General features: G+C 40.7%; 4 protein-coding genes across 6 annotated transcripts in view; all 4 read left to right on the top strand.

The window, feature by feature from the left end:
• Positions 1–249: 249 nt before the first annotated feature.
• Positions 250–7,629, top strand: LOC311090237 (delta(14)-sterol reductase TM7SF2). Its single transcript, XM_084125424.1, has 11 exons — positions 250–410; positions 489–588; positions 1,722–1,903; positions 1,980–2,034; positions 3,030–3,227; positions 3,941–4,044; positions 4,118–4,237; positions 4,778–4,946; positions 5,110–5,190; positions 6,366–6,488; positions 7,240–7,629. Exons 1-11 carry the CDS (start codon positions 360–362, stop codon positions 7,398–7,400), a joined length of 1,344 nt encoding a protein of 447 aa, XP_083981550.1. The 5' UTR covers positions 250–359; the 3' UTR covers positions 7,401–7,629.
• A 1,120-nt stretch (positions 7,630–8,749) lies between these two features.
• On the top strand, positions 8,750–11,686 carry LOC311090236 (histone H3.3A). Its single transcript, XM_084125423.1, has 4 exons — positions 8,750–8,887; positions 10,376–10,525; positions 10,890–11,043; positions 11,138–11,686. The coding sequence occupies exons 2-4, from the start codon at positions 10,398–10,400 to the stop codon at positions 11,264–11,266; spliced, it is 411 nt and encodes a 136-aa protein (XP_083981549.1). The 5' UTR covers positions 8,750–8,887; positions 10,376–10,397; the 3' UTR covers positions 11,267–11,686.
• LOC311090235 (histone H3.3A) lies at positions 8,786–21,010 on the top strand. Of its 2 annotated transcripts, none has more exons than XM_084125422.1 (4): positions 8,786–8,887; positions 18,482–18,631; positions 19,757–19,910; positions 20,005–21,010. In XM_084125422.1, the coding sequence occupies exons 2-4, from the start codon at positions 18,504–18,506 to the stop codon at positions 20,131–20,133; spliced, it is 411 nt and encodes a 136-aa protein (XP_083981548.1). In that variant the 5' UTR covers positions 8,786–8,887; positions 18,482–18,503; the 3' UTR covers positions 20,134–21,010. The 2 variants fall into 2 exon arrangements, with proteins under 2 accessions (XP_083981548.1, XP_083981547.1); XM_084125421.1 differs by lacking the exon at positions 8,786–8,887 and adding an exon at positions 16,888–17,038.
• Positions 21,011–21,588: 578 nt separating this feature from the next.
• Positions 21,589–27,810, top strand: part of eif3k (eukaryotic translation initiation factor 3, subunit K) — a 12,227-nt gene continuing 6,005 nt past the window's right edge. The window contains exons 1-3 of one of the 2 annotated variants that reach the window (XM_084127348.1): positions 21,589–21,806; positions 22,759–22,857; positions 26,018–26,138. In XM_084127348.1, coding sequence (XP_083983474.1) covers positions 21,745–21,806; positions 22,759–22,857; positions 26,018–26,138 — 282 coding nt within the window. In that variant the 5' untranslated portion in view covers positions 21,589–21,744. The remainder of the gene's footprint in view (positions 21,807–22,758; positions 22,858–26,017; positions 26,139–27,810) is intronic. The other variant, XM_084127347.1, reaches the window with a different exon arrangement.

Raw genomic sequence — 27,810 nt, 5'->3', positions numbered from 1 at the left:
TATTTCAGAAATAAAACGCTGCTTTTCCTTTGTTTATGCGCTAACATTTTGTAAACACAATTAAAGGCCCGATAACTTTGAACAAACGTTCGAAACTTTGTCAGAGGAACGTTAGCCAGAGTTCCTGGGGATTTGCATGGCAGCTTCATCAAGTGTTTGAGGTTTTCATCAGATCTTTCCTTCAGAATGAGGGAAGTTAGTGCAACTCAACACGACCGTCCGTTGAACGTTCTCTGCTATTGCGTGTTTCGTTGCGTCAGTAGTGTGTGTGTGTGTGTGTGTGTAGTAACAGCTGAAGCATAAAAACCTCAGTCTTTGGTGAATAGAGCAGTGTTAGAGATCGCATTTGAGTTGGCACGATGGTTTTGGACGAGTTCATTCATGCACGGACTCATGATCAAGAACATCAGGTGAGCTTGTGGAATGAAATCCGGTGTTTAATCCAGATTCACTCTGTATTTATTCACACACTTCTGACTGTCCTGTAGCCGCACAGGAACGGATCACACACACTGAAGCTCAAGGATGATGATGATGATGATGAAGGCAAAGGTGTCGTTCAGGTCCACAGTAAATGGAACAACATCCGTAAGTTCACATTTTTCAATTCAATTCACATTTATCTGTATAGCGCTTCTCACGATACACATCGTTTCCACATTACAGTTTACAGTGATCTGTTATCAGAGGAAACCGTCTAAGTTATGTATTTCAGAAATTTATATACAAAATCACAGTTAGCTACAAATGTATTAATTTAAACAATATAATAGTAATAATTAAGGCAGAAATAATGAGCTTGTTGAAGTAATGAATACTTGTTTGTTAACAAATTATTAAGTGCCATAGTTTTTATGGTAACACTTTCTATGAAGTATTACTATTCTATAAATATTTATGAAGATTTATTAAGACTGCATTATAAGAACAGTCATGGTTACATTTATATTATTTTTAATATTACTTATAAGTCATGCATTTGCTTTTTCAATGTGCATGCTCATAGAATAGAATAGAATAGAATCGGGCATTTATATAGCGCTTTCATATGTACTACTGTACACCCAAAGCGCTTTACAATCATGTCAGGGGATCTCTCCTCAACCACCACCAGTGTGCAGCATCCACTTGGATGATGCGACGGCAGCCACAGTACAACGGCGCCAGTGCGCTCACCACACACCAGATATAGGTGGAGAGAGGAGAGAGAGTGATAGAGCCAATTCAATGTAAGGGGATTATTAGGAGGCCATGATTGGTAAGGGCCAATGGTGTGTGGCCATGACACCGGGGTTACACCCCTACTCTTTACGTGAAATGCCATGGGATTTTTAATGACCACAGAGAGTCAGGACCTCGGTTTAACGTCTCATCCGAAGGACGGTGCTCTTTGACAGTATAGTGTCCCCGTCACTACACTGGGGCGTTAGGACCCACACAGACCACAGGGTGAGCACCCCCTGCTGGCCTCACTAACACCTCTTCCAGCAGCAACCTGGTTTTCTCAGGAGGTCTCCCATCCAGGTACTAACCAGGCTCAGCCCTGCTTAGCTTCAGTGGGCAACCAGTCTTGGGCTACAGGGAGATATGGCTGCTCATAAACCATTATACTCTGATTTATAATATTAAAATATATTAAATGTATCCAGATATACTTATTTGCATTACCAATTAGTTATCAATTATGTTTTTAATGACTAATGTTTGTGTGTGTGTGTCAGATCTGTCTCTGGTGTGTGTGTTGTTGGGTGTTTCTCTCATAGCTCTGCTGGACTGCTGTCGCTCCTCCTCTGACTGGGTTTTGCTGGGTTCTGGCGGGTCCGTCTGGGACTGGACGTCTGTGTCCGTGGTTCTGCTGTTCACTGTCCTGCAGGGGGCGCTCTATCATCTACCTGTGGGACAGGTGAGACCTGAGCTTTCCTGCAGAAACCAGTGGTCTATTATTCATTATTTATTTTCATTTGTCCTCTTCTATGCAGGTGACAGAAGGCAAGATGGGCTGTAATGGAAAGCGTTTAAAATACAAACTCAATGGTAGGAGATTGAACACAAATCACCTCATATATACACTATATTGCCAAAAGTACTGGGACACCCTCCAAATCATTGAATTCAGGTGTTCCAATCCCTTCCATGGCCACAGTTGTATAAATCGAGCACCTAGGCATGCAGACGCTTCTACACACATCTGTGAAAGAGTGGGTCGCTCTCAGGAGCTCAGTGAGTCAAGCGTGGTACCGTGATAGGTTGCCACCAGTGCAATAAGTCCATTTGTAGAATCTCCTCACTTCTAAATATTCCACGGTCAACTGTTAGTGGTATTATAACAAAGTGGAAGCAATTGGGAACAACAGCAACTCGGCCACTATTAGCTCAAGAACATGCGTAGAGCTTCTTGGAGTGGGTTTTCATGCATATCCAAGCCTTACATCACCAAGAGCAATGCAAAGCGTCGGATGCAGTGGTGTAAAGCATGCCATCACTGGACTCCAGAGCAGTGGAGATGTCTTCTCTGTCTAACTTTTCTGTCTCGGGTTTGGCGTTTGCCAAGAGAACTGTACTTGCCTGACTGCATTGTGCCAAGTGTAAAGTTTGGTGGAGGGGGGATTATGGTGTGGGGTTGTGTTTCAGGTTTGGACCCTTAGTTCCAGTGAAAGGAACTCTTAATGCTTCAGCATACCAAGACATTTTGGACAAATTCATGCTCCCAACTGTGCAGGCGTTCAACATCAGTGCCTGACCTCACTAATGCACTTCTAGAAGAATGGCCAAAAATTCCCATAAACACACTCCTAAACCTTGTGGAGTTGAGGCTGTTATAGCTGCAAAGGATGGGCCAACTCCATATTAAACCCTACGGATCAGGAATGGGATGTCATTAAAGTTCATGTGCATCTAAAGGCAGACGTCCCAAAACTTTTGGCAGTATAGTGTGTGTTTCTGGATGAGTTGAGCATGTTTCATGGTTCTGCTGTTTTGACTGTATGTGTTTCTGGATGAGTTGAGCATGTGTCAGGGTTCTGCTGCAGGTCTGTATGTGTTCCTGCTGAGCGCGGCTCTGTTATCGGCACTGTGGTTCTGTGGTGTCCTGCGGGCCGGTGCCGTGACGGACCGGATCTTCTCTCTGGTCAGCGCTGGCATGGCCGTCTCTCTTCTGCTCAGCCTAGCGCTGTACCTGCGTCCCATCAACACACACGCCTCCGCACAGGTGCACTACCACAACACAGGTGCGACACACCTCACACACACTCTAAACGCCAGTGTACTTCTACTCACAAGCTGTGTTGGGGAAAGTTACTTCTAAAAGTAATGCGTTACAGTATTGCATTACTCCCAAAAAAGTAACTAATTGTGTTACTGTTATTTTTTATTAAAAGTAATGCATTACAATATTATTTGAAAAAGTAACGTAGATATTTTGTTGTTAATTGAAAAAGTAATGTGTTACTTTCCTAGTTACTTGAAAAAGTAATCTGATTACACAGGCTATCTCAAATTACTTGTAATGAGTTACACACAACGCTGCTCACAAGGGTGTTCAGAGGTTAAAGAATATGCATGATTTTAGATATTTTGGATGGATCAAAATCACCATTTTACAGACATTTGATGTTAATTTAGCTTAATTTTTCATGAGACGTTGGACGGATACATTGACGGCTCATACTTTAATAATTCATATTCAGTTATGAGTCTGAATTATTCATGCTGAAATGCTGTCAATCATTATGAATAACATATGAAGGGAAGAAGCTGTAGTGAAATATCTTTGAAACTGACTTTAATGTTCAGTTTAATAAGCAGTGTAGGATGTTTTTCTAATAATAAATTATAGCTGCTTCTCTGTCAGTCTATTGATTGTTGAATTGAATAAAACACGTTTATATTTTTTTCCCGAAAAAAAAAGTGTGTTCGGAGGTCATGTGTGTGTGTTTTACAGCGGATCCCCTGCTGAGGTTTATTCTGGGCCAGAATATGGATCCTCGTCTGGGCATGATCGACGTCAAACACTTCCTCATGGTCAGGATCGGATTCATCGGCTGGGTGAGTTTGTGCTCATGAGTTTTCTGAACGCAGTGAGAGAGAGGAGACTGATGAGTGTGTGTTTGTCCTGCAGGCCATGATGGATCTGAACTATCTCCTGACCGCTATAGAGATGAAGACCTCGCTGTCTCTCTCGCTGCTGCTAGTGGTCGTCTTTCATCTCATTTACATACTGGACTTCCTCATCGATGAGGTCAGCAGGCCACACTCATTTCTTATTGGCTTATAATGTGATCATCATTCTGAAAATTCAAAAGTAACATTCTCATAATGTTTGAAGAATGAGAAAATGGAATGTTCGAATAGCCAAGAAACTGACAGTACATGTGAAATCCATTGACGACATTAGCTGTGTTTCCATCCAAAGGTGCGAATTCGTGCACAAAACTGGGATATGGCATAAATCATTTGAGATGCTGCGATGCCATTGGTCCACTGGTTACTCCAGTTATCCAATCACAGCTGACGCTGAGGGAAAGTCACATGTGGTTTTGAGGGATTCATTCAGTAAATGTGTTTCCATCGTAGTTTATGTGCATGACTTGTTATCGGATGATCTCTCTCAATTGAGCGTGTACGTTTTTTTAGTAGTTATTGGATAAAAATGCTGCATCCAAGGTTTCTTTTATGCAAAATCCCAATTTTTTTCATATTTTATTTCATTTGTTATTATTATATTGTTCTTATTAGTAATTCTGCTGTATTATATGATTTTTTTCTGATGTTTGGTAAGGGGTCTGTGCTGACGACCAAAGAGTTCACAGAGGAGCCGATCGGGTTCATCATGATTTTGGGCGAGTTCATCTGGATCCCGTTCTTCTCCAGTCTTCCTGTTTACTTCCTGCTTCAGAGGCCCAATCAGATCCACTTCCTGTCTGCCGTGCCCATCTGCCTGCTCTTCGGTGAGAATAATAATAATTATTATTATAATCTTCATCAATCAGCCGTCAGATCTCATAATTAGGAAAGAAACATGAGAATGCAACATTATGAACAGCATTTTATTCATGTAGACTTGATTACAATCCAGTTGTTGTTAAAATACTCAATGAAATGTATTGACAGGTATTGGCTTCCTGATTTATTACCTGTCCAACGAGCAGAAAGATGGTTTCCGCAGAAATCCAGACGACCCGGCCTACGCTGGTGTGTGTAACATCTTCATCTTCATATTCTCATCCTGCTTGCTTTTACAGTGGATGTATAAAGTCTACACACCCCTGGCCTCTGGTGCTCTTCTCTCATTTTTGACTGAAACATTTTACGTTTTGTTTTTTAGAATTTTTTTACTTCATCAGAATGGTAAGAAACTTGGTAAAGGTTTTGGCACTTGCTGTGTGAACACACACACACACACACACACACAAACGGTCCTGAGAAATAGTCCCACTTGTATTGTTTGCGCATTGGAAATGAATGGGAGACGTTCAGTGGAAGCGTTTGGCACTGCACCTACACAACATCTTACTTACAGCTCATATTTTGAGATATCAACCTCAAATTTAAAGCACAACTTGTTTAGATTTTTGGATTTGATTTTCTCACAATTTTAGAGTAAAATATAATGTTAATGTATAATATTTTGGAAAATCTATATTTCATATGAAAATTAAAAATTGTATTTTTGTGCATTTTTCATAACAATAAATGTAAAATTGTACAACTGTTACCAAGTTCACTTTTTTTAAAACTTTTTTTCTTTAAAAAGAGACCAAACTTAAGTCTGTTGGAAATTTTTATTTTCAGGTCTATGCTCAAAAAGTTAATAAATTGGTTATAACTACTGCATAAATATACCACAAAATCCCCTAAAAATACAAAATATTAAATAAAAAAAATACTATCAAACTAAGATATAATAAAATCATTTCATTGAAAGAAAATTGGTAATTTTTTGAGCGACACGTGAACAGTACCAGAAGGGTTAAAACAGCTGGTTTTTGTGACGTAAAAAATGTAATCAGAACTTCACGTCTTAAAGTAAAAATGCCAACCTATGCAATGCCGCCGAAAACCAACGCGACACATTTCAGAGAAAAAAGAACTTGAAATAACCTAAATGCATAAGTGCTTGTTTTTATCGCATGCGCGTGTATATTACATGTTCAGTCTAGAGGCGCGTAGTGTTCACAGTCACATCGCCACCTACTGGCCTGGCAGCAGAATGCAGAGTTTTCCTCTGTTGTTTTCATGGATCTGTGTGTGAATGGGGTTTGTTTTCTCCACGTGTCCAGTTTTACTATATTGCATGCCAAGAAAGACATTGACATTCACTCAAATTCTCGCATGCATAAAAGTAAATCTCAACGTCTCTTTCAAAGGTCTGCACACAATCCGAAGCCCGTCAGGAAGACGTCTCCTGGTTTCTGGATGGTTCGGATGGGTCCGACACCCTAATTATCTAGGAGACATTATGATGATGTTTGCCTGGTGTCTCCCCTGCGGTACGAGCATTAAACTCATTCATTTCGGTTTCAGTGTTTCTGCAAACCTTAAAAAGGTCTTAATTTGCACTTCCACAAATTAAGGCCTTAAAATGGTCTTAAATCAGAGCAGAAAGTCTTAAATTCATTAAGTCATCATGGCATTAAATGTTGCATGCATTCAAAAAATGAATACTTTCTCTGTATTTTTGTACTGTTTGCCAACACAAATATCTAAACAAGTTTAAATTTACTTGAGATGCAAATGTAAAACGAAGTAAATGTAATAAAATTAAGTGAACAAATATCTGTCAAAACTTCTAAATTAAGCTGATTTTTCTGAGCCCATTGGTAGATATTCGTCCTCGCTTTAGTCATGAACTTAATTTTGATAAATTTCACAGAAAACAAGACTTCACATTTCAAGTAATTTTACGTCTGAAGTAAATGTATCTTGATTTAGGAATCTTTACAATCTTTTTTGCAGTTTGATCAGAATTGGTACAGTAAAATATATTTCCATATTGTAGTGGTTTTGAGCAAAATGATTCAAGCTGCTTCTTTTTTTTGTAAAATTAATTAAAAAGTAACATATCTGTTGGAAGATGTATTTTACATAAACATTTTCATTTAGAGAACATATTGATGTATTAGTTCCCTTCAATTTAATTCTTATATTTATGTTACTTGATCTTAAAAAGGTCTTAAATGTACCTTGATAAAGTCTGCAGAAACCTGAGTCTCCTCTCAGCTGCTGTCGTCTGTTCTCCAGGGTTCTCCAGCATTGTGCCGTACTTGCCGGCGCTGCAGTGCTTTCACTTACTGAGGCAACGAGCCAGTGAGATCGAAGACTCGTGTCTGAAGAAACACGGCGACGCCTGGAAGGAGTATTGTCGCCGAGTGCCGTATAAACTGGTGCCGTATGTGTACTGAAGATCTGATATCTATACTGTGGATACTTCTTTTGTACATAAACCTTTATAAAAGCAAGGCTCTTTTGTTGTGTTGTTGTTCTTAGCTGTGTAAATCCAATGATTTGAACATGTAAATCCAGACCATGTCATGTGATGTTTGATTTCCTGATTGACATGAAAATATGCAAAAGCAAATAAAAAACAACTGATAAATCATTATTTGTATTAAAGTCGCCCTGTGGTGAAAATCCAGCTTTTAATGTTGTTTATGTGTCTATGTGGTGTTTTTAATATGCTTTAAGACAAACCATGTGTAAATTCATAAGTCGACTCCATTGCTGAGTATTTCCTCCTTAAAACTGCAGTGAACCAAAGACAGTCTCAAAAACACGCTTTGAACTAGTGGATCTCTGAGCTGAGTGAGTGAGTGGAGGCGGGGCTCATTTGCATATTCATAGAACCGCGTATACTAAATATAGTTACATTCAAGCTATTTTAAGGCATGAAGAAAGTTTAAAGAAAACACTTAATTGAGTCATTTTGGTGATTAAAGATGAGTTTTTCTGACGTCACAAACTACCTTGTAACTAATCAGATCAACGTGTGATCGTCAACGAGTTTTTTTCGAGGAAAAAACATTTAAATATGTAATTTTGGTAACTTTGTATTAGGTGTCTTTACTTTTTTTTTTCCAATTATGATGTTCTGTCATAATTTAAACTTTTTGTTATAATTGACTTTTTTAAAGGGATAGTTCACTCAAAAATGTTAAATTCTGACAACATTTATTCAACCTCAAGTTATTACACACCTGTATACATTTCTTTGTTCTGCTGAACACAAAAGATGATATTATGAATAATGTTTGTAACCAAACAGTTGTGGGGCTCAATTGACTTCCATAGTATGGAGAAAAAAATACTTTTTAGTTTTTCCATATTCTTCAAAATATCTTCTTTTGTGTTCAGCAGAAGACAGAAATGTATACATGTTTGTAACAACTTGAGTAAAAGATGACATAATTTTCCCTTTTTTTTTTGGTGAACTGGCCCTTTAATTAATCGTTTAAAAAAAATGTTTGGCATTATATCGACTTTTTGTCACTACGACATTCTAAGTAAGAATTTAGTTTCGACTTTTTAAATTAATTATTTAGTTTTAGTATTTCATAATTATGACTTTTAGTCATTTTTACAAAAAATATTACTGTGTTGCTTTTGCGTGTCATTCTCAGATAATCTGCTTTTACAGTAGTACATTGACCAAAACGATAGTAAAATAGTTTATTTAACGTAGTAAAAAGTGATTCTGCTTTTAAAACTGTGCTTTAACAAACACTATTTTTTTTTTTTTACGAACACTATTATGAAGAAAGGAAGATTAGTGTGATGAAGCGCGCGAGCCGCGGTGTATGATGGGAGACTAACAGCCATTTCACCTCAAACTCTCTTCAAGCAGCAAAAACCCTCCGTGGCGGAACAAAACCTCTCAAACACCCGGCGACAGGTGAGTCCTCGCCCGGTACACACTTCACACCGGCCCGTTTAACGACGACGGGAATCCATCACGTTTATAAACGGTCTGAGTATCGTGTGGTAAACCGCTATAAAACGGTCTCGTTCTGAAGTGAGACAAACGCGTCTCGTGCTCACTCTCATCTCTGTCGCTTTCCTTCGATGAATTAAACTCATTCTCATACTTTTGCTCGCGGTGATTTTATAAAAACACCTGCTGACAGTGTGCGCTACCGCTGTACGCCGTTAAACGCGATCGATGTATTTGTAATACGCTGGATATCGTGTCGTTTGTTTGTTGTGCTTCGCTCGATAAACTGCTGTTTGTTTTATCTATTCTCTCACATTTCTAGCAGCCATTATGTCATCCGCTCAGGGGGCGGGGCTGGATTTGCACACTGAGCGTTGATTGGTGCGGAGTGACTGAAGCCCCGCCCCCTTGACCTGTAGCTCGCGTTTATTGGCAGAGAACACGTTGATTGATGGGTGTCACAATAAAACCACGGGAAACCCCGTGAAACTCCTCTGACAACTAGTGTGATTGACATAATCCAGAGTCAAACCAAACATTTTTAGTTTTATTTTAATTCTGTTAATTATTTTTTCAACGTACTTTGCCAAAACAATACGAAAAAGCCTTTATATATTTTGTTTTGCATACTTAAACTCTTTTAGAAATAATAATAATAATATTAATCATACAAATATATAATTAAAATAATACTTATCATTAGAAATGCAATATTTGTACCCTAAACTTTTATATTTAAGTCTAATGTATGTAAAGGCTCTGTTTATTTTGTTGTTATTTATCATGTGGTACTATTAACTCCTCTTATTTACTCTTTAAACATGTTTTTGTTGTGTAATTTTTTTATTTTTTTTATCTACACTTCAAAAATATTGTCTTATTATGTATTTAAAAGTGCAATAGAGCATCTTAATGGGAATGTTAATCGGATTTTGCTCAGTCAAATAGTAAACATCTACCGTGAAGTGTAGTTTTGTGATGTAAATATTGCATATTGACTATTTAAACATCTTTGGTAACACTTTACAATAAGGTTCATTAGTTAACATTTGTTAATGTATTAACTAACATGAACTAACAATGAGCAATACATGTGTTACAGTATTTATTAATCCTTGTTAATGTTAGTTAATAAAAATCCAGCTGTTCATCATTTGTTCATGTTAGTTCACAGTGCATTAACTAATGTTAACAAATACAACCTTTGATTGTAATAACGTATTAGTAAATGTTGAAATTAATATGAACTAAGATTAATAAATGCTGTAGAAGTATTGATCATTCTTAGTTCATGTTAACTAATGAACCTTATTGTTACCACATCTTGTTGAATGCATTTTTGCATCCATGCAAAATCAAATAGTAGACCTGCTGGATATTCTTAGTGTCATGTGACTGTCCTCATCATCATCATCATCATCATCATCATCTAGTTTGTTTGCTCTTCAGTTTCAGGTGAGTGTGTGTCAGGATGGCCCGTACGAAGCAAACCGCGCGCAAGTCGACTGGAGGAAAAGCTCCTCGTAAGCAGCTGGCGACTAAAGCGGCCCGTAAGAGCGCCCCGTCCACCGGCGGAGTGAAGAAGCCCCATCGCTACAGGTGAGGACGCCACACACACACGGCTCTGTGTTGTCAGAGACTAACAGATAACACTAACGGCTCTGTTGTCTGATGCCGCTATAGCAGCTCTGTGTCGTCTGACCGCCGCTAATGGCTAACGCGAACGGCTCTGTGTCGTCTGATGCCGCTAATGGCTAACGCGAACGTCTCTGTGTCGTCTGATGCCGCTAATGCTAACGCCTTTGTGTTGTCTGACGCTGTTAATGGCTAACGCTAACGTCTCTGTGTCGTCTGACGCGGCTAACGCTAACGTCTCTGTGTCGTCTGACGCTGCTAACGCTAACGTCTCTGTGTTGTCTGACGCTGCTAATGGCTAACGCTAACGTCTCTGTGTGTGTCTCAGGCCCGGGACCGTGGCTCTGCGCGAGATCCGCCGCTACCAGAAGTCCACAGAGCTGCTGATCCGCAAACTCCCCTTCCAGCGTCTGGTGCGAGAGATCGCGCAGGACTTCAAGACCGACTTACGCTTCCAGAGCGCCGCCATCGGAGCGCTGCAGGTCAGAGGTCACACACTACAGCACACAGATCCATTCAGAATTACTGAACACATGACAGGTCATGTGACTCGTGTGTGTGTGTGTGTGTTTGCAGGAGGCCAGCGAGGCGTATCTGGTGGGTCTGTTTGAGGACACTAACCTGTGTGCCATCCATGCCAAGCGCGTGACCATCATGCCCAAAGACATCCAGCTGGCACGCCGCATCCGTGGAGAACGAGCCTAAACCTTCATCTCTGTGTGTGTGTGTGTGTGTGTGTGTGTGGCTCTGACTGAAGGACTCGAGGCACTAAATCACTGGGTTTCGTGAAGTCAGGTCTGAGTAAAGTCGGTCCAGGACTCGCTTTGGGTGCTAATGATTTTCTTTCATGTGTGATTCCAGTGATGCATTCTGGGATTGATCGTGTCCCAGTCGTCCTCACACACACAATCTTGTGTTATTAATGAGCATATGTAGCAGAAGACTGTAGCTATTTTATACCATGTGATGTACTTCTTCATGAGTTGTTTAGGCAGACACTCACTCAGGTTTTTCTACACCCTTTCATGGTTTATCACGAGGTGATCGATTGTGTTTGCTTTGTTTTTGTACGTCTAAGAAGCAAATCTTTGTATTACACAGATAATAAATTGGTGTTGAACTGTTTTTGAGAGCTCCGTTTTATTCAAGTTTTTCACCTCCAATAACATTTTCTCAGGTAAAAATGTTATGGATGTCATTTCTGTCATGAAACAATATCCAGTTTTTCCACAGGCAGTTTCTGTGTGTCAGACATTATGTAGTCATGTGATATCTCATGATAATGTGTTATAGTTCATTGTTCCATAGGCTTAATATGTTTTCTTCACTCAAGCAAAATTTCAGTTACAAACTAAAGTTCAGAGAAAAACTGTAAAAAAAAATTACAACAGAAAAAAATAATTAATTAATAAATTATTTAAATAAAATAATAAAAACACAAATAAATCATTTTTTTAAATAAAAAAATTGATAAAAGTAATAACGTTTATAATAGATTTACGACTTCAGAAATATTGTTATTTATTATTAACGGTCACTTTTATGATTGTGTATTAGTATGACATGGTCTTTGAAAAAGTGTAAAAAAACAACATCCATCCATCCATCCATCCATCTTCTACCGCTTATCCGGGGCCGGGTCGCGGGGGCAGCAGTCTAAGCAGGGATGCCCAGACGTCCCTCTCCCTAGACACTTCCTCCAGCTCTTCCGGGGGGACACCGAGGCGTTCCCAGGCCAGCCGGGAGACATAGTCTCTCCAGCGTGTCCTAGGTCTTCCCCGGGGTCTCCTCCCGGTGGGACATGCCCGGAACACCTTCCCGGGAAGGCGTCCAGGAGGCATCCGGAAAAGATGCCCGAGCCACCTCAACTGACCCCTCTCGATGTGGAGGAGCAGCGGCTCTACTCTGAGCTCCTCCCGAGTGACCGAGCTTCTCACCCTATCTCTAAGGGATCGCCCAGCCACCCTGCGGAGAAAGCTCATTTCGGCCGCTTGTATCCGGGATCTTGTCCTTTCGGTCATGACCCACAGCTCATGACCATAGGTGAGAGTAGGAACGTAGATTGACTGGTAAATCGAGAGCTTCGCCTTGCGGCTCAGCTCCTTCTTCACCACGACAGACCGGTACAGGGACCGCATTACTGCAGAAGCTGCACCGATCCGCCTGTCAATCTCCCGTTCCATCCTTCCCTCACTCGTGAACAAGACCCCAAGATACTTGAACTCCTCCACTTGAGGCAGGAGCTCTCCACCAACCTGAAGCGGGCAAACCACCCTTTTCCGACTGAGAACCATGGCCTCGGACTTGGAGGTGCTGATTTTCATCCCAGCCGCTTCACACTCGGCTGCAAACCGTCCCAGTGCATGCTGGAGGTCCTGGTCTGATGAGGCCAACACGACAACATCATCCGCAAAGAGCAGAGATGAAATCGTGTGGTCCCCAAACCCGACCCCCTCCGGCCCCTGGCTGCGCCTAGAAATTCTGTCCATAAAAATTATGAACAGAACCGGCGACAAAGGGCAGCCCTGCCGGAGTCCAACACGCACCGGGAACAAGTCTGACTTACTGCTGGCAATACGAACCAAGCTCCTGCTCCGGTCGTACAGGGACCGGATAGCCCTTAGCAAAGGGCCCCGGACCCCATACTCCCGGAGCACCCTCCACAGGCCGCCGCGAGGGACACAGTCGAATGCCTTCTCCAAATCCACAAAGCACATGTAGATTGGTTGGGCAAACTCCCATGAGCCCTCCAGCACCCTGTAGAGGGTATAGAGCTGGTCCAGTGTTCCACGACCGGGACGAAAACCACACTGTTCCTCCTGAATCCGAGGTTCTACTATCGGCCGGATTCTCCTCTCCAGTACCCTGGCATAGACTTTCCCAGGGAGGCTGAGAAGTGTGATCCCCCTATAGTTGGAGCACACCCTCCGATCCCCCTTCTTGAAAAGAGGGACCACCACCCCGGTCTGCCAGTCCAAAGGTACTGTCCCCAACCGCCACGCGATGTTGCAGAGGCGTGTCAGCCAAGACAGCCCCACAACATCCAGAGACTTGAGGTACTCAGGGCGGATCTCATCCACCCCCGGTGCCTTGCCACCGAGGAGTTTCTTGACTACCTCGGTGACTTCAGCTTGGGTGATGGACGAGTCCGCCTCCGAGCCCTCAGCCTCTGCTTCCTCAATGGAAGACGTGACGGCGGGATTGAGGAGATCCTCGAAGTATTCCTTCCACCGTCCGGTGATATCCCCAGTCGAGGTCAACAGCTGCCCACCTCCACTGCAAACAGCGTTGGTAGGGCACTGCTTCCCCCTCCTGAGGCGCCGGACGGTTTGCCAGAATCTCTTCGAGGCCGACCGATAGTCCTTCTCCATGGCCTCACCGAACTCCTCCCAGGCCCGAGTTTTTGCCTCCACAACCACCCGGGCTGCAGTCCGCTTGGCCCGTCGGTACCCATCAGCTGCCTCAGGAGTCCCACAAGCCAGCCAGGCCCGATAGGACTCCTTCTTCAGCTTGACGGCATCCCTTACTTCCGGTGTCCACCACCGGGTTCGGGGATTGCCGCCTCGACAGGCACCGGAGACCTTGCGGCCACAGCTCCGAGTGGCCGCGTTGACAATGGAGGTGGAGAACATGGTCCACTCGGACTCAATATCTCCAGACTCCCTCGGGATCTGGTCGAAGCTCTGCCGGAGGTGGGAGTTGAAGATCTCTCTGACAGGAGATTCGGCCAAACGTTCCCAACAGACCCTCACAGTACGTTTGGGTCTGCCGAGTCTGTCCAGCTTCCTCCCCCGCCATCGGATCCAACTCACCACCAGGTGGTGATCAGTTGACAGCTCCGCCCCTCTCTTCGCCCGAGTGTCCAAGACATACGGCCGGAGGTCGGATGAAACGACCACAAAGTCGATCATCGACCTCCGGCCTAGGGTGTCCTGGTGCCATGTGCACTGATGGACACCCTTATGCTTGAACATGGTGTTCGTTATGGACAAGCTGTAACTAGCACAGAAGTCCAATAACAGAACACCACTCGGGTTCAGATCAGGGGGGCCGTTCCTCCCAATCACGCCCCTCCAGGTGTCACTGTCGCTGCCCACGTGGGCGTTGAAGTCCCCCAGTAAAACAATGGAGTCCCCAGTCGGAGCACTTTCCAGCACCCCTCCCAGAGACTCCAAGAAGGCCGGGTACTCTGCACTGCCGTTCGGCCCGTAAGCACAAACGACAGTGAGAGACCTATCCCCGACCCGAAGGCGTAGGGAAGCGACCCTCTCGTTCACCGGGGTGAACTCCAACACATGGCGGCTGAGCTGGGGGGCTATAAGCAAACCCACACCAGCCCGCCGCCTCTCACCATGGGCAACTCCAGAGTGGTGAAGAGTCCATCCTCTCTCGAGGAGTGTGGTTCCAGAGCCCAAGCCGTGCGTAGAGGTGATCCCAACTATCTCTAGTCGGAATCTCTGAACCTCACGCACAACCTCAGGCTCCTTCCCCGCCAGAGAGGTGACATTCCATGTCCCTAGAGCTAGATTCCGCGTCCAGGGATCGGGTCGTCTAGGCCCCCGCCTTCGACTGCCGCCCGATCCACTTAGCACCGGCCCCTTACGGTCCCTCCTGCAGGTGGTGGGTCCACGGGAGGGTGGCCCCACGTCACTCCTTCGGGCTGAGCCCGGCCGGACCCCATGGGGGGAGGCCCGACCACCAGGCGCTCGCATACGAGCCCCAACCCCGGGCCTGGCTCCAGGGTGGGGCCCCGGCTGCGCCATACCGGGCGACGTCACGGTCCTCCTTTTTTTGGGCATCATAAGGGGTTTTGAACCGCTCTTAGTCTGACCCGTCGCCTAGGACCTGTTTGCCTTGGGAGACCCTACCAGGGGCATATAGCCCCAGACAACATAGCTCCTAGGTTCATTCGGGTACTCAAACCCCTCCACCACGGTAAGGTGGCAGTTCAAGGAGGGGAAAAAAAAAAAAAAAAAAAAAAAAAAACAACATCAAATTAATAATAAAATTAAACTAAAATTTATGAAAATGATTAAATGTTTAAGTAAATGCATAAATAATACAAATTGACAAGTAAACTAGTTTAAAAATAAATAATAAAAATGACTTAAAATAATGAAATTGATTAATTAATAATCAAAATATTTGATTAAAATAAAAAAATTAGTCAAATAAATAAAACTTGATTTGAATAAATAAATTATAAAAACTAGGGTCTGTGAAAAAGTTCAGAGAAAAACTTTAAAAAATGACAACATAAAAAATTATTAATTAATAAATTATTTAAATAAAATAATAAAAACAGACAAATTAATAAATCATATTTTTTAATAAAAAAATAATATAAATTGATGAAAAGTAAATAATAAATATTAAAACAAATAAATAATAAAACTTGATTTAAATAAATACATTTTAATGGGAAAGAAAATATTTTAAAAAAATGAATAATTAAAAATACTAAAATAGCATCAATACAACTTACTTAAATACATTTGATTAGAATACATAATAAAAATCAATTTAAATAAATGCATTTGAGTAAAAAGAAATAAAAAAATATTTAAATAAAACTAATACAATTGGATTATATATCTGATTAAAATAAATAAAACAATTATATAAATACATTTCATACAAATAAATAACATTTGATTGAAAAATATTTGATATTAAAATAAATAATAGAAATTCATTTAAATAAATTGCATAAAAATAAAGGATTAAAACAAATAAATAATAAAACTTTAATTTAATAAATAATAGAAATTGATTTAAATAAGTTTCATTAAAATAAATGTAAAAAATTATTAAAACAAATAAACATCAAAAACGTAACGGACTAATGGATAAATAAATAATAAAAATAGAGAGATATAAATACATATTTATAAAAATAAATAATAAAAATATTATTTAATACTTTTTTTTTTTTTTTACAAATAAATAAAAGTTAATTTAAAAAACAATAACATTGTCAAAAATACAAAATAAATCCAACAGTACTAGTAAAAACTTAATGTAAATTATATATAATGTTATCCAAATTTTTTTTTACACATTTATAAAAAAAAAAATTTCACAGTATAAATTACGCATGAAAATGGGGGTTAATCGCACAAGAATGATCATATATATATGGGGTGAAAGACTGAAAACCTGCTTTAAAGCACCTTACCCTGTGACAGACATATGGCAAATCATAATATTACCATCTGATTCCACCACAATAATTTGGTCTATTGGTTGCATTGATCATGTGTCTGATATCAGGCATGTTAATAATATAGTCTGTGCACTGCGGATCGCTATAGTGATTTAAGCAGATGAATTTTGGAACACACCGGTGGAGAGGCTCCAGCGCGATGCATTGTGGGAGCCGCTGATTGGCGCACTTCCGCTGCCATTGTGCGCGAGAGACGGTAAATAACACTGAAGCTCAACTCTAAACACTCTTTAAACACAACTTCCACTAAGGTAAGACAATTAGGTCCGTGTGAATATAAATGTGTGATATTTAATTGTTATTTTAAGCAGAATAAATTGCGTTTTGTGGTATTTCGAGTGAATTTGACCGCGTCTGTGTTTATATCAGAGAAATACAGAAGCGCTTCAGTCGCGCGAGCCTCAAAATCCATCCAAAATAAACTGATATTTCACAAACGCAGAAAATCCACATAAACGCCTCCATTCCTGCTTTAAACGTCCGCTAATGCATCCCTAGGGTCTTTTCTTTGTCGTCCGAGAGTAATTGGCGAGAACAGTGGTGAGGTTCCCAGTGAAATTGTCGAAGTTTAGTCGTTAGTTCGTGTCTTTTCTCGCTCAGTTTACGGTTCGTATCAAACAGGCGCCATGATGTTCACAGTTGAGGGGCGTGGCTAACGCCAACCGTCTGGCTTATCTCCTGTGCTCCGATTGGTCGGCTCATGAATATTAAGAAGATGAGGCTGACCTTTGAGACATGATTGACATGATGAGCTTGTTGTTGTTTTAAGCACCTGCAGGAGTTCAAACTCAATACGGAAACGTTTATGATAGATTTACGACTTCAGAAATATTTTTATTTATTTATTATTAACGGTCACTTTTATGATTGTGTATTAATATGACATGGTCTGTAAAAAGTGTAAAAAAAAATCAAATAAATAATTATAAAATTAAACTAAAGTTTATAAAATGATTAAATGATTAAGTAAATGCATAAATAATACAAATTGACGCAAGTAAACTAGATTAAAAATAAATAATAAAAATTATTTTAAAATAATGAAATTGATTGATTAATAATCAAAATATTTGATTCAAATAAAAAATGATTCAAATAAATAACTTGATTTGAATAAATAAATTATAAAAATAGATTTAAATAAATACATTAAAAATGATTAAAACAAATTAATTATACAAATTGATTTAAGTTATAAAAATTTATTGAAATAAAAAAGATAAACAAATTAATAATAGTTAATTTAAATAAATAATAAAATTAATTGAAATAAATAATAGAAATTGATTGAAAAAAAATATTAATATAATATTTCAAATTATTAAAATAAAATGGATAAGTAATAAAATTGGTTTGTAAATTTGATTAAAATAAATAATAAAAGCAATTACTTAAATACATTTTTATCCCCCCCCCCCCCACACACACAAAGAAAATGGTTTAAAAATACATTTTATGAAAATAAATGCAAAAAAAATGATTAAACCAAAAAATAATAAAACTTGATTTAAATAAATAATATACATTTATTAAAATTTCTATATATTTCTATATTATTATTATTAATGGTCACTTTTGTGATTGTGTATTAGTATAACATGGTTATGAGATATTCTTTGTAGTACCTTAGTGTCATGTGACTGTCCTCATCATCATCATCATCATCATCATCATCTAGTTTGTTTGCTCTTCAGTTTCAGGTGAGTGTGTGTCAGGATGGCCCGTACGAAGCAAACCGCGCGTAAGTCGACTGGAGGAAAAGCTCCTCGTAAGCAGCTGGCGACTAAAGCGGCCCGTAAGAGCGCCCCGTCCACCGGCGGAGTGAAGAAGCCCCATCGCTACAGGTGAGCTAGGGCTGGCGTGGGCTGGCTACGATAGTCGTGGTGTTGACGGTGTTCAGAAGCAACACTGGTTACATCACTTGCCCACCGCTATAAAATCATGTAGTTCAGTTAGAGAATAGACACTATAGTTAAAAACTGAACGGTGTCTGCTTAATAACCCGTGAGCCGAGCGAGAGTCGCAGCGCAGACCGGCAGCAGGAGTCCGACGGCATTAATCTCGAGAGCGAGGAGCTGACAAGATGGAGGAGTATTTGGTGTCAAAGCGAAATGTAAAAGCGCCTATTTAAGCAAATTTGTTGTTGTGTTTTTCACTAAGAATAATAGCCTAAGGAACTCACCATTCAAGCAATCCGCCCCGGAACTGGTGCTAATTTGAAAGCGAAACTAAAATGCGCACGGCTGCACGTGTCCACAGGCAGAGCAAGTGCTTTCAGTTCATTACTGAGGAGAAGCGCTCGCTCTGCTCCGCACCGTTACGAGTGCCTGTGCGGACGTGCGCATTTTACTTTCGCTTTTAAATGAGCATTTCTGGTCAGCTGAGCCTTGTAAAGTGGAGCTCAAAGTCAAAACTCATTACATCAGTCTTTGAATGAATCTGCGTTTGTCGTTGAATGAACGGTTGAATACCTCACTCAAAGACCGTGCCTTGCCGTCACCTAGTGGCGTAACAGTGTAACTGCACTGAGTGACAGCCTATAGCAATAGTATTATTATACATATAACAATAGCCTAACGAGCTTATTGTCAGGTTTATGTTCTGTTATATGGACCTTTATTTTGACATTCTTTGTTTACTTCACTTCCTGTTTCAACGTTTTGGTTTTATTGGTTACTTATGTCCTCGTTTTCGTATCTTCTGACCACAACGTAATACTTATTTATATGTAAATAAGTAAATAATTAAATAAATAAATGGCGATAATACCGCATATCGCGCCACTCAAAATCAAAATTAATTCACCGCGACAGCGCTAACATGCCACTAACGTCTCTGTGTTGTCTGACGCTGCTAACGGTTAAAGCTAACGTCTCTGTGTCATCTGACCGCCGCTAACCGTTAAAGCTAACATCTGTGTTGTCTGACGCTGCTAATGGCTAACGCTAACGTCTCTGTGTGTGTCTCAGGCCCGGGACCGTGGCTCTGCGCGAGATCCGCCGCTACCAGAAGTCCACAGAGCTGCTGATCCGCAAACTCCCCTTCCAGCGTCTGGTGCGAGAGATCGCGCAGGACTTCAAGACCGACTTACGCTTCCAGAGCGCCGCCATCGGAGCGCTGCAGGTCAGAGGTCACACACTACAGCACACAGATCCATTCAGAATTACTAAACACATGACAGGTCATGTGACTCGTGTGTGTGTGTGTGTGTTTGCAGGAGGCCAGCGAGGCGTATCTGGTGGGTCTGTTTGAGGACACTAACCTGTGTGCCATCCATGCCAAGCGCGTGACCATCATGCCCAAAGACATCCAGCTGGCACGCCGCATCCGTGGAGAACGAGCCTAAACACACACTCACTCTCTCTCTCTCTCTCTCTCTCTCTCTCTCTCTCTCTCTCTCTCTCTCTCTCTCTCTCTCTCTCTCTCTCTCTCTGTTTGTGTGTAGTTTTAGCGTATGGTGGCGTTGATGTGCGTGGTTGTCTCTCTGTTTAATGGCAACAGACTATTAGGGTACTTCCTGTTTGCATGTACCAGCCGGTGACTGATGCGCCTCACACACACACACACACGTGAGTGAAGCGGTCAGGGCTGATGTCTGCGTTCAGGGTGTCAGGGCCTCTCATGCAGGGTGCTAGAACAAGCCCTGACCCTTCCCAGAATTCCCTGCTCCGCCCATCCTGAGCATGTGTGTGTGTGTGTGTGTGTGTGTGCTCGATCAGCACGGGCATTTCTATACAAATCCGAGCATCTCGTCTCCAGCAAATGTTTATTATTGCAATATTATAAAGTGTGTCTTTTTTTTTTTTTTTATGCGTTCATATAAGCTTGTTTCTAGATCTAGAGCGTATTTTTCAAGATTCTTATACAGACATTTTTACATCACGAATCATCATTATTTTTCTCAAGGCAAACTCTGTGCTCCGGGAATATTAATAATAATAATAATAATAATAATGTATCCGTCTGAGTTTCCCAGGGGCTTTTGATAGGAACACCTTGATTTGAGTGGAACACACACACACACACATATATATATATATATTTTCCCGTCAGTTTTCTACTCGCATCCCGTCACAGGATTCCTCAGGCAAACATGGAGACATTCTCATTTAATCCTGAATCTCCCCTCATCCACAGTTCGACTGCAGAACGTTCAGGTCTTTAATAAACTGATCTTTGTAATTTGAAATTTCTCTGATTGCGTAATAAATGGATGTCACACACTTCTTTCTGTGCGTTGTCTTTTATTGTGCTGACGATGTTACAATTAAAAATCTAATTCAAGTTTCTCTTGATATGTGTGTGATTTGTTTTATTATGGCTGAGGAACATTAGTTCATGCATTAATTAACATCAACAATGAGTATTTTAATTAGTTCATGCATTAATTAACAAATTATTTTAAAATCAGTATTTTAAAAGGTACAGGGTCGAAACTTAACAAATTTCAGCAAAATGTGGAGGCAAAACCTTCATTCTGGGTCTGTATTTCATAAGATTCCAGTTATTTGTAGTAATTATTCAGCTAAACTATTAAATGGAAGCATCTGCATTGAAATATGAGCATAGCATGTATAACGAATAAGGCTCAGGGTGTGTTTTATGATATGATTAAACGTACACCCTCATAAACGGTGTATTTAATTACCGACACTGATACAGAATGTTGTATCTCTTGTCAATTATTAATTGTTTCTTGTTTGTTCGACGTGCATTTGAATGCAATGACTCCGTCCACGCGCACGGCGGCGCTCTCAGAAGCCGCGCACGCGCTCCTGGCTGGGTCACGTGACTGTCGCGCGCCCGATGACGTCGGTCTCTGCCGCTCGCACACGCCGCTGTGTCGCTCGTGAGGATCCGAGTGTCTGGAAAATAAAGGAAAAAAAATATATATATATAAACGTTATAATAATAATAAAAAATATATATAAGTGAATAAACACTCGGATCTGGAATCATGGCCACGACATTTGAGCAGATGAGAGCGAACGTCGGCAAACTTCTGCGGGGAATCGACAGGTAAAGATGATCGATTTATTGTTGATTATTAGTAATAACAGTAAATAAAACACAGCAGAGCTTGTCAACACACTAAACGCGTTTAATTAGCGTAAAACAGAGTTGATTCATAGGAAGTAGGTGCTTGTGCGACTCGTCAACAGTGTCAATGAAGTAAAGCTCACTCTTACACTGCTAACAGCGAGACCAGCCTAAGCTAGTCGTCTGGTTTAAGATGATTTTAGAGGGTTTTAAAACTTATGTTTTACCTAAACAGGCTAGTCTTAACTGGCCAATCTGGTAGACCAGCTGAAACCAGCCTTGTTCGGCTAAATAAGTGTTAAAACCCTCTAAAACCAGCTTAAACCAGACGACTAGCTTAGGCTGGTCTCGCTGTTTTTTCAGTAGGGTTTTCGAAGATTTAGATTCTTATCGATTCCAGTGGGGAAAACTAGGATATCATTCACATTTCGTCTTATTGCAAAACATGTAATTGTAGCTGAATATCATGAACACAAACCAACAGGCTGTAAAGAACACTGTCTGTGGTTAAAGAATACCACAGAAAAACAACTAGCTTAACTAATATAAAGTTCAAGAATTATTAAAGACAAGTAAACACTCAGTAATTAAAAAACAAAACAAATACATACAACTGAACAAAGATATGATTTAAATGAACAGTGTTTTAAGAGTCGTCTCTTGTTTGAAAAGTCATATTGAAATGCTCACAAAAGGAATTGATTAGAGGAATCGAAATTTTAAGTTGATAAGAAGTGTCCGACTCCTGACCTCCTCGATTCCAGCCCTGTTTTTCAGCAGTAATTATGAAACGAGTCCACCAGTTTCCGCTGTAAAGCAGCTCTACAGAAGACAGTGTTGTCGTTATTCAGATCAGTGTTGATTCAGTTCAATAACTGTGACGATCATCATTTCCGAAAGCTTGAGTTGATCTGATTAATGATCTGCACAGATACAACCCTGAGAACCTGTCGACGCTGGAGCGATACGTGGACACACAGGCCAGAGAGAACGCCTACGACCTGGAGGCCAACCTGGCCGTGCTCAAACTGTGAGTGATACACACACACACTCACTCACTCACTCACTCTCTCACACTCTCACACACTCACTCTCTCACACACACACACTCACTCACTCACTCTCTCACACACACACACTCACTCACTCACTCACTCTCTCACACTCTCACACACTCTCACACACTCACTCTCTCACACACACACACTCACTCACTCACTCTCTCACACTCTCACACACTCACTCTCTCACACACACACACTCACTCACTCACTCTCTCACACTCTCACACACTCACTCTCTCACACACACACACTCACTCACTCACTCTCTCACACTCTCACACACTCACTCTCTCACACACACTCACTCACTCACTCACTCACTCTCACACACACACACTCACTCACTCACTCACTCACTCTCTCACACACACACTCACTCACTCACTCACTCACTCACTCTCTCACACACACACACACACACTCACTCACTCACTCACTCACTCTCTCTCTCACACTCACTCACTCACTCACTCACTCTCTCACACACTCACTGACTCACTCACTCACTCACTCACTCACTCACACACACTCACTCACTCACTCACTCACTCACTCTCTCACACACACACACACTCACTCTCTCACTCACTCACTCACTCACACACTCACTCACTCACTCACTCACTCACTCACTGACTCACACACACTCACTAGGGTTGTGCCGATAGACGATAGTATCGTGTATCGACGATAGACAGAGATATCGCCGATGGCAGATGCCTTTGACGATATCAATACGATAATTGGCTCGTTTTCCCATTAATGTATTAAATCATTATTATTATTATTATTATTATGAAGCTAGTATAGTTATTAAATTAATTAGGAACTACAATTATATTTGCCTTGCCTAAATTCATAACGACATCACCACATAACCACACTTGCGACATCACCGACACACACGTATGAGGACTCCTCAAAGAAAATGTTTTTAAAACAGACTAAAAAAACTACATCCCACATCAAAATTGAATTGCAAGGTGATCCATTCACAAATTGTCAAGAGTGTTTTAACAGACGCATCTTTCTTATACAGAGCCAAGATGAAGATGCGGCATCGTTGTTCGTCAGTATTTTGTTTCCATAGCACATTAACAAAATATTTAATGACACTATTAACACTAAAAACAATACAATTACAAAATATTAATTATAATAATATCAATAAAATTATATAGGCCGCCTAGGCCTAATAAAGTCTTTAGTTCACGAGGCATATCTGTGAAACTCTGCCATCTGTGAAAATCACAAGCAACTTCAAACTTGTTTAACAAGTAATATTCTTCACATTTTTTCACTGTCAATAATGTAAGTCCACAAGAGAAATATTAAGCCAGTAAATTGATAGTTGCTGTACCGTTATATCCACCGTCGTCTCTGAGAGAACGCGCCGTTAATGCAGTGAAAGCTCAGTCCGTTTCTGCTTTCACTTTCAGGGATTGAGCGCGTTTACATGCACGTTATTAACTCGATTATGCTGAATAAACTGACAATGCATGTCAAACACATTAACCCGTTTTCCTTTATCAGAGTCAAGTCATAGGTTTAAGGAGCCTAACCGATCGACTTTTAGATTTTTGCCTCTGATTTCTCCCGGCATTTAAAACCCGTGTTCTTTGGGCTTATTGAAGTGCGGTGCGCATAAGTGCATCCAGACAGAGAGAGCACTGGTAGGAGGACATATATCGCAGACTGCAACACTTTTTTTTGACCCAAGAAATTAAAACGTGTTCTCATCTCGTGCAGAAGTAGCCTACAGGCAAAATGCTGCATCTGTAACGGCATGAGAGGATAATGTGTGTCTGTAAATTTCCCGCTGACATGCTGAAATACTCTGAGTCAGATACAAGAATGATTAGGATCTTTTTTTACCTCACTATACCGCCTGATTTAAACACAACAGCACAACTTTAAAGGAGATTTTCTCAATGTTTCGATTTTTTCCGCACCCTCAGATTCAGAGGTGGACGAAGTACACAACTTCCTTACTTGAGTGAAAGTATAGATACTACTGGTCAAATATTACTCCGTTACAAGTAAAAGTTGTAAAGACCTATTTTTACTTAAGTAAAAGTACAGAAGTACTTGATTTTAAAAGTACTTAAGTATCAAAAGTAAAAAGTAAATGTCAATGCATTGTTTTGTTGCATTGTTGTATGTAAGTAGGCTACCGTATGCCTCTGAATCTATGCCTGCATACCTGCCCTCATATCAATATCAAATTTATTTCTAGAACACAGTTCCAGTCGTGAGATTGAATGTGAGATTGAATGTGAGATTGAATAAGTGCACTCAATAACGTCCACAATGGTTTCGGACACCCAAATGGCTGTTCCCTCAAATATTGCCCTATTTAAAGTTTTTTGGCGTTTAGTATGAATATGTTAGCCTTACTGTTATCTATAAGCTAGTGTGCTCCAAAAAAGTGACAAAATTCGCATTTAGAAAACCAAACCCAACGTTGAAAATGAAAATCAGGTTTATGTCAGAATCCAATGTCAGATTGACGTTGATCTCCAACGTTGGACAGACGTCGTATTGTGGTTGAAAATGAAAATCGGGTTGACGTCAGAAACCAACATCAGTCGAGTTCTGACGTCAACCCGACTTTCATTTCCAACCAAAATGCAACCAAAATCATCCCTGACTGATGTTACTTTCTACTCAAGGACCTTGACAGAATTGTAGTGGAGTGAAAGTAAAAAGTTTCCAGAAAAAATAATACTCAAGTAAAGTACAGATACTCAAAAAGTGTACTTAAGTACAGTACTCAAGTAAATGTACTTTGTTACTGTCCACCTCTGCTCAGATTCCAGATGTTCAATAGTTGTATCTCGACCAAATATTACAAACCACACATCAGTGGAAGAGCTTATTTATTCAGCTATCATGTGATGTATAAATCTAAAAACAAATTGACCCATGTGACAGGTTTTGTGGTCCAGGGTCACTTATCTGTAATTTGAATCACAAATTATATGACTTGTTTGATAAGTGCGATCTCTGATGGTACTCCTTGAAAACCAAACAAAGTAGTGCTTGAAAAGTTCTTGAAAGTCCTGGAAATTCATTTTACAGTATCTGTACAAACCCTGTTGTGTGTGTGTGTGTGTGTGTCCTCAGGTACCAGTTTAACCCGGCGTACTTCCAGACCACCGTCACGGCTCAGATTCTGCTGAAGGCTCTGACCAACCTCCCTCACACTGACTTCACTCTCTGCAAGTGTATGATCGACCAGACCCACGTATCCTTCAGGAGACACACCGTCTGTGATGAGCTGTAGACAGAAACAAAACGGATGCTTATTCTGAGATAACACACACACACACACACTCACACACACCTGAAGTGGGTTTATTCTGAGATGACACACACACACTCACACACACACACACACCTGAAGGGGTTTATTCTGAGATAACACACACACACACTCACACACACACACCTGAAGTGGGTTTATTCTGAGATAACACACACACTCATACACACACACACACACACACACACATCTGAAGGGGTTTATTCTGAGATAACACACACACACACACACTCACTCACACACACACACACACACACACACCTGAAGGGGTTTATTCTGAGATAACACACACACACACACACACACACTCACACACACCTGAAGTGGGTTTATTCTGAGATAACACACACACACTCACACACACACACACCTGAAGGGGTTTATTCTGAGATAACACACACTCACACACACACACCTGAAGTGGGTTTATTCTGAGATAACACACACACTCATACACACACACACACACACACACACACACACACCTGAAGGGGTTTATTCTGAGATAACACACACACACACACTCACTCACTCACACACACACACACACACACACACACACACACCTGAAGGGGTTTATTCTTCTGAGATCACACACACACATACACACACACACACACACACACACACACACACACACCTGAAGGGGGTTTATTCTGAGATCTCACACACACACACACACACACACTCCTGAAGGGGGTTTATTCTATTATCCGCTTATTAAACACTTGACACAAGTAAATAATTAGACATGAAATATTGGTCTGAGTTGAAGTGTTTTATTAACTCTTTAAAGGGACGTTCTGTAAGTTTTCGCCGCCGAGTTTCGCATTTTCATAACGATAGCAGAGATGAAGCTTGACGAGGCTGTGAAGGAGAGAGGACGATGGGAGATGTCATCTTCATCCTGAGATGTGTAGATTTCACGAGTCATATGAATGATATCTCCGCTAATACATTAGTTTCTGTTAGGGATGGGACGGTATGAAAATTTTATATCACGATTATAGTGACCAAAATTATCGCGATTATCAATATTATCACGGTTTTGTTAAAACGAGATGAAAGTTTTTCAAAAAGAGTTGATGATCACACTGAAGACATTTCAAGAAGTTTAATATTTGAAAATCAACAAACAACAAATAAAACAAGCAGCTCTATGCACTTTTTAAAGCAAGATTCTATTATGTGGTATTTCCTTCCTTATAATGACGGTCGTCAATAGCAACACATTATAACACCGCGCACATCCATTGTAACGGCCGCCTAGTGTTAAGTAGTGTTCATGACATGAATGTTGATGTGCCTTTAAGATAACTTCTTCTATGGCGTACGTTATTGTATGCATGCTGGTTTTATGTGAGCGCGCACGCACACAGTGAGAGTGAGATTGCTCGCGCAAAGAGGAAGATGACCTCTACTGCTGACCGTTGTTTTATTATAATGTGTTTACTTCCACTTTGATTTGTAGCGTGTTTTAGAGTGTTTTATTTTCCCTTTTAACATTCGCTCTTCGACATGTATGTGAAGTGTGCGCTTAACTGAGAGAAAACATCTATAAAAGTATCGTGGAACTAACAGTTCATTTGCACTG

Source organism: Abramis brama (assembly GCF_963993115.1).
Source record: "Abramis brama genome assembly, chromosome: 10".
NCBI lineage: Eukaryota > Metazoa > Chordata > Actinopteri > Cypriniformes > Leuciscidae > Abramis > Abramis brama.
This window is presented reverse-complemented; position numbering and strand designations above follow the sequence as displayed.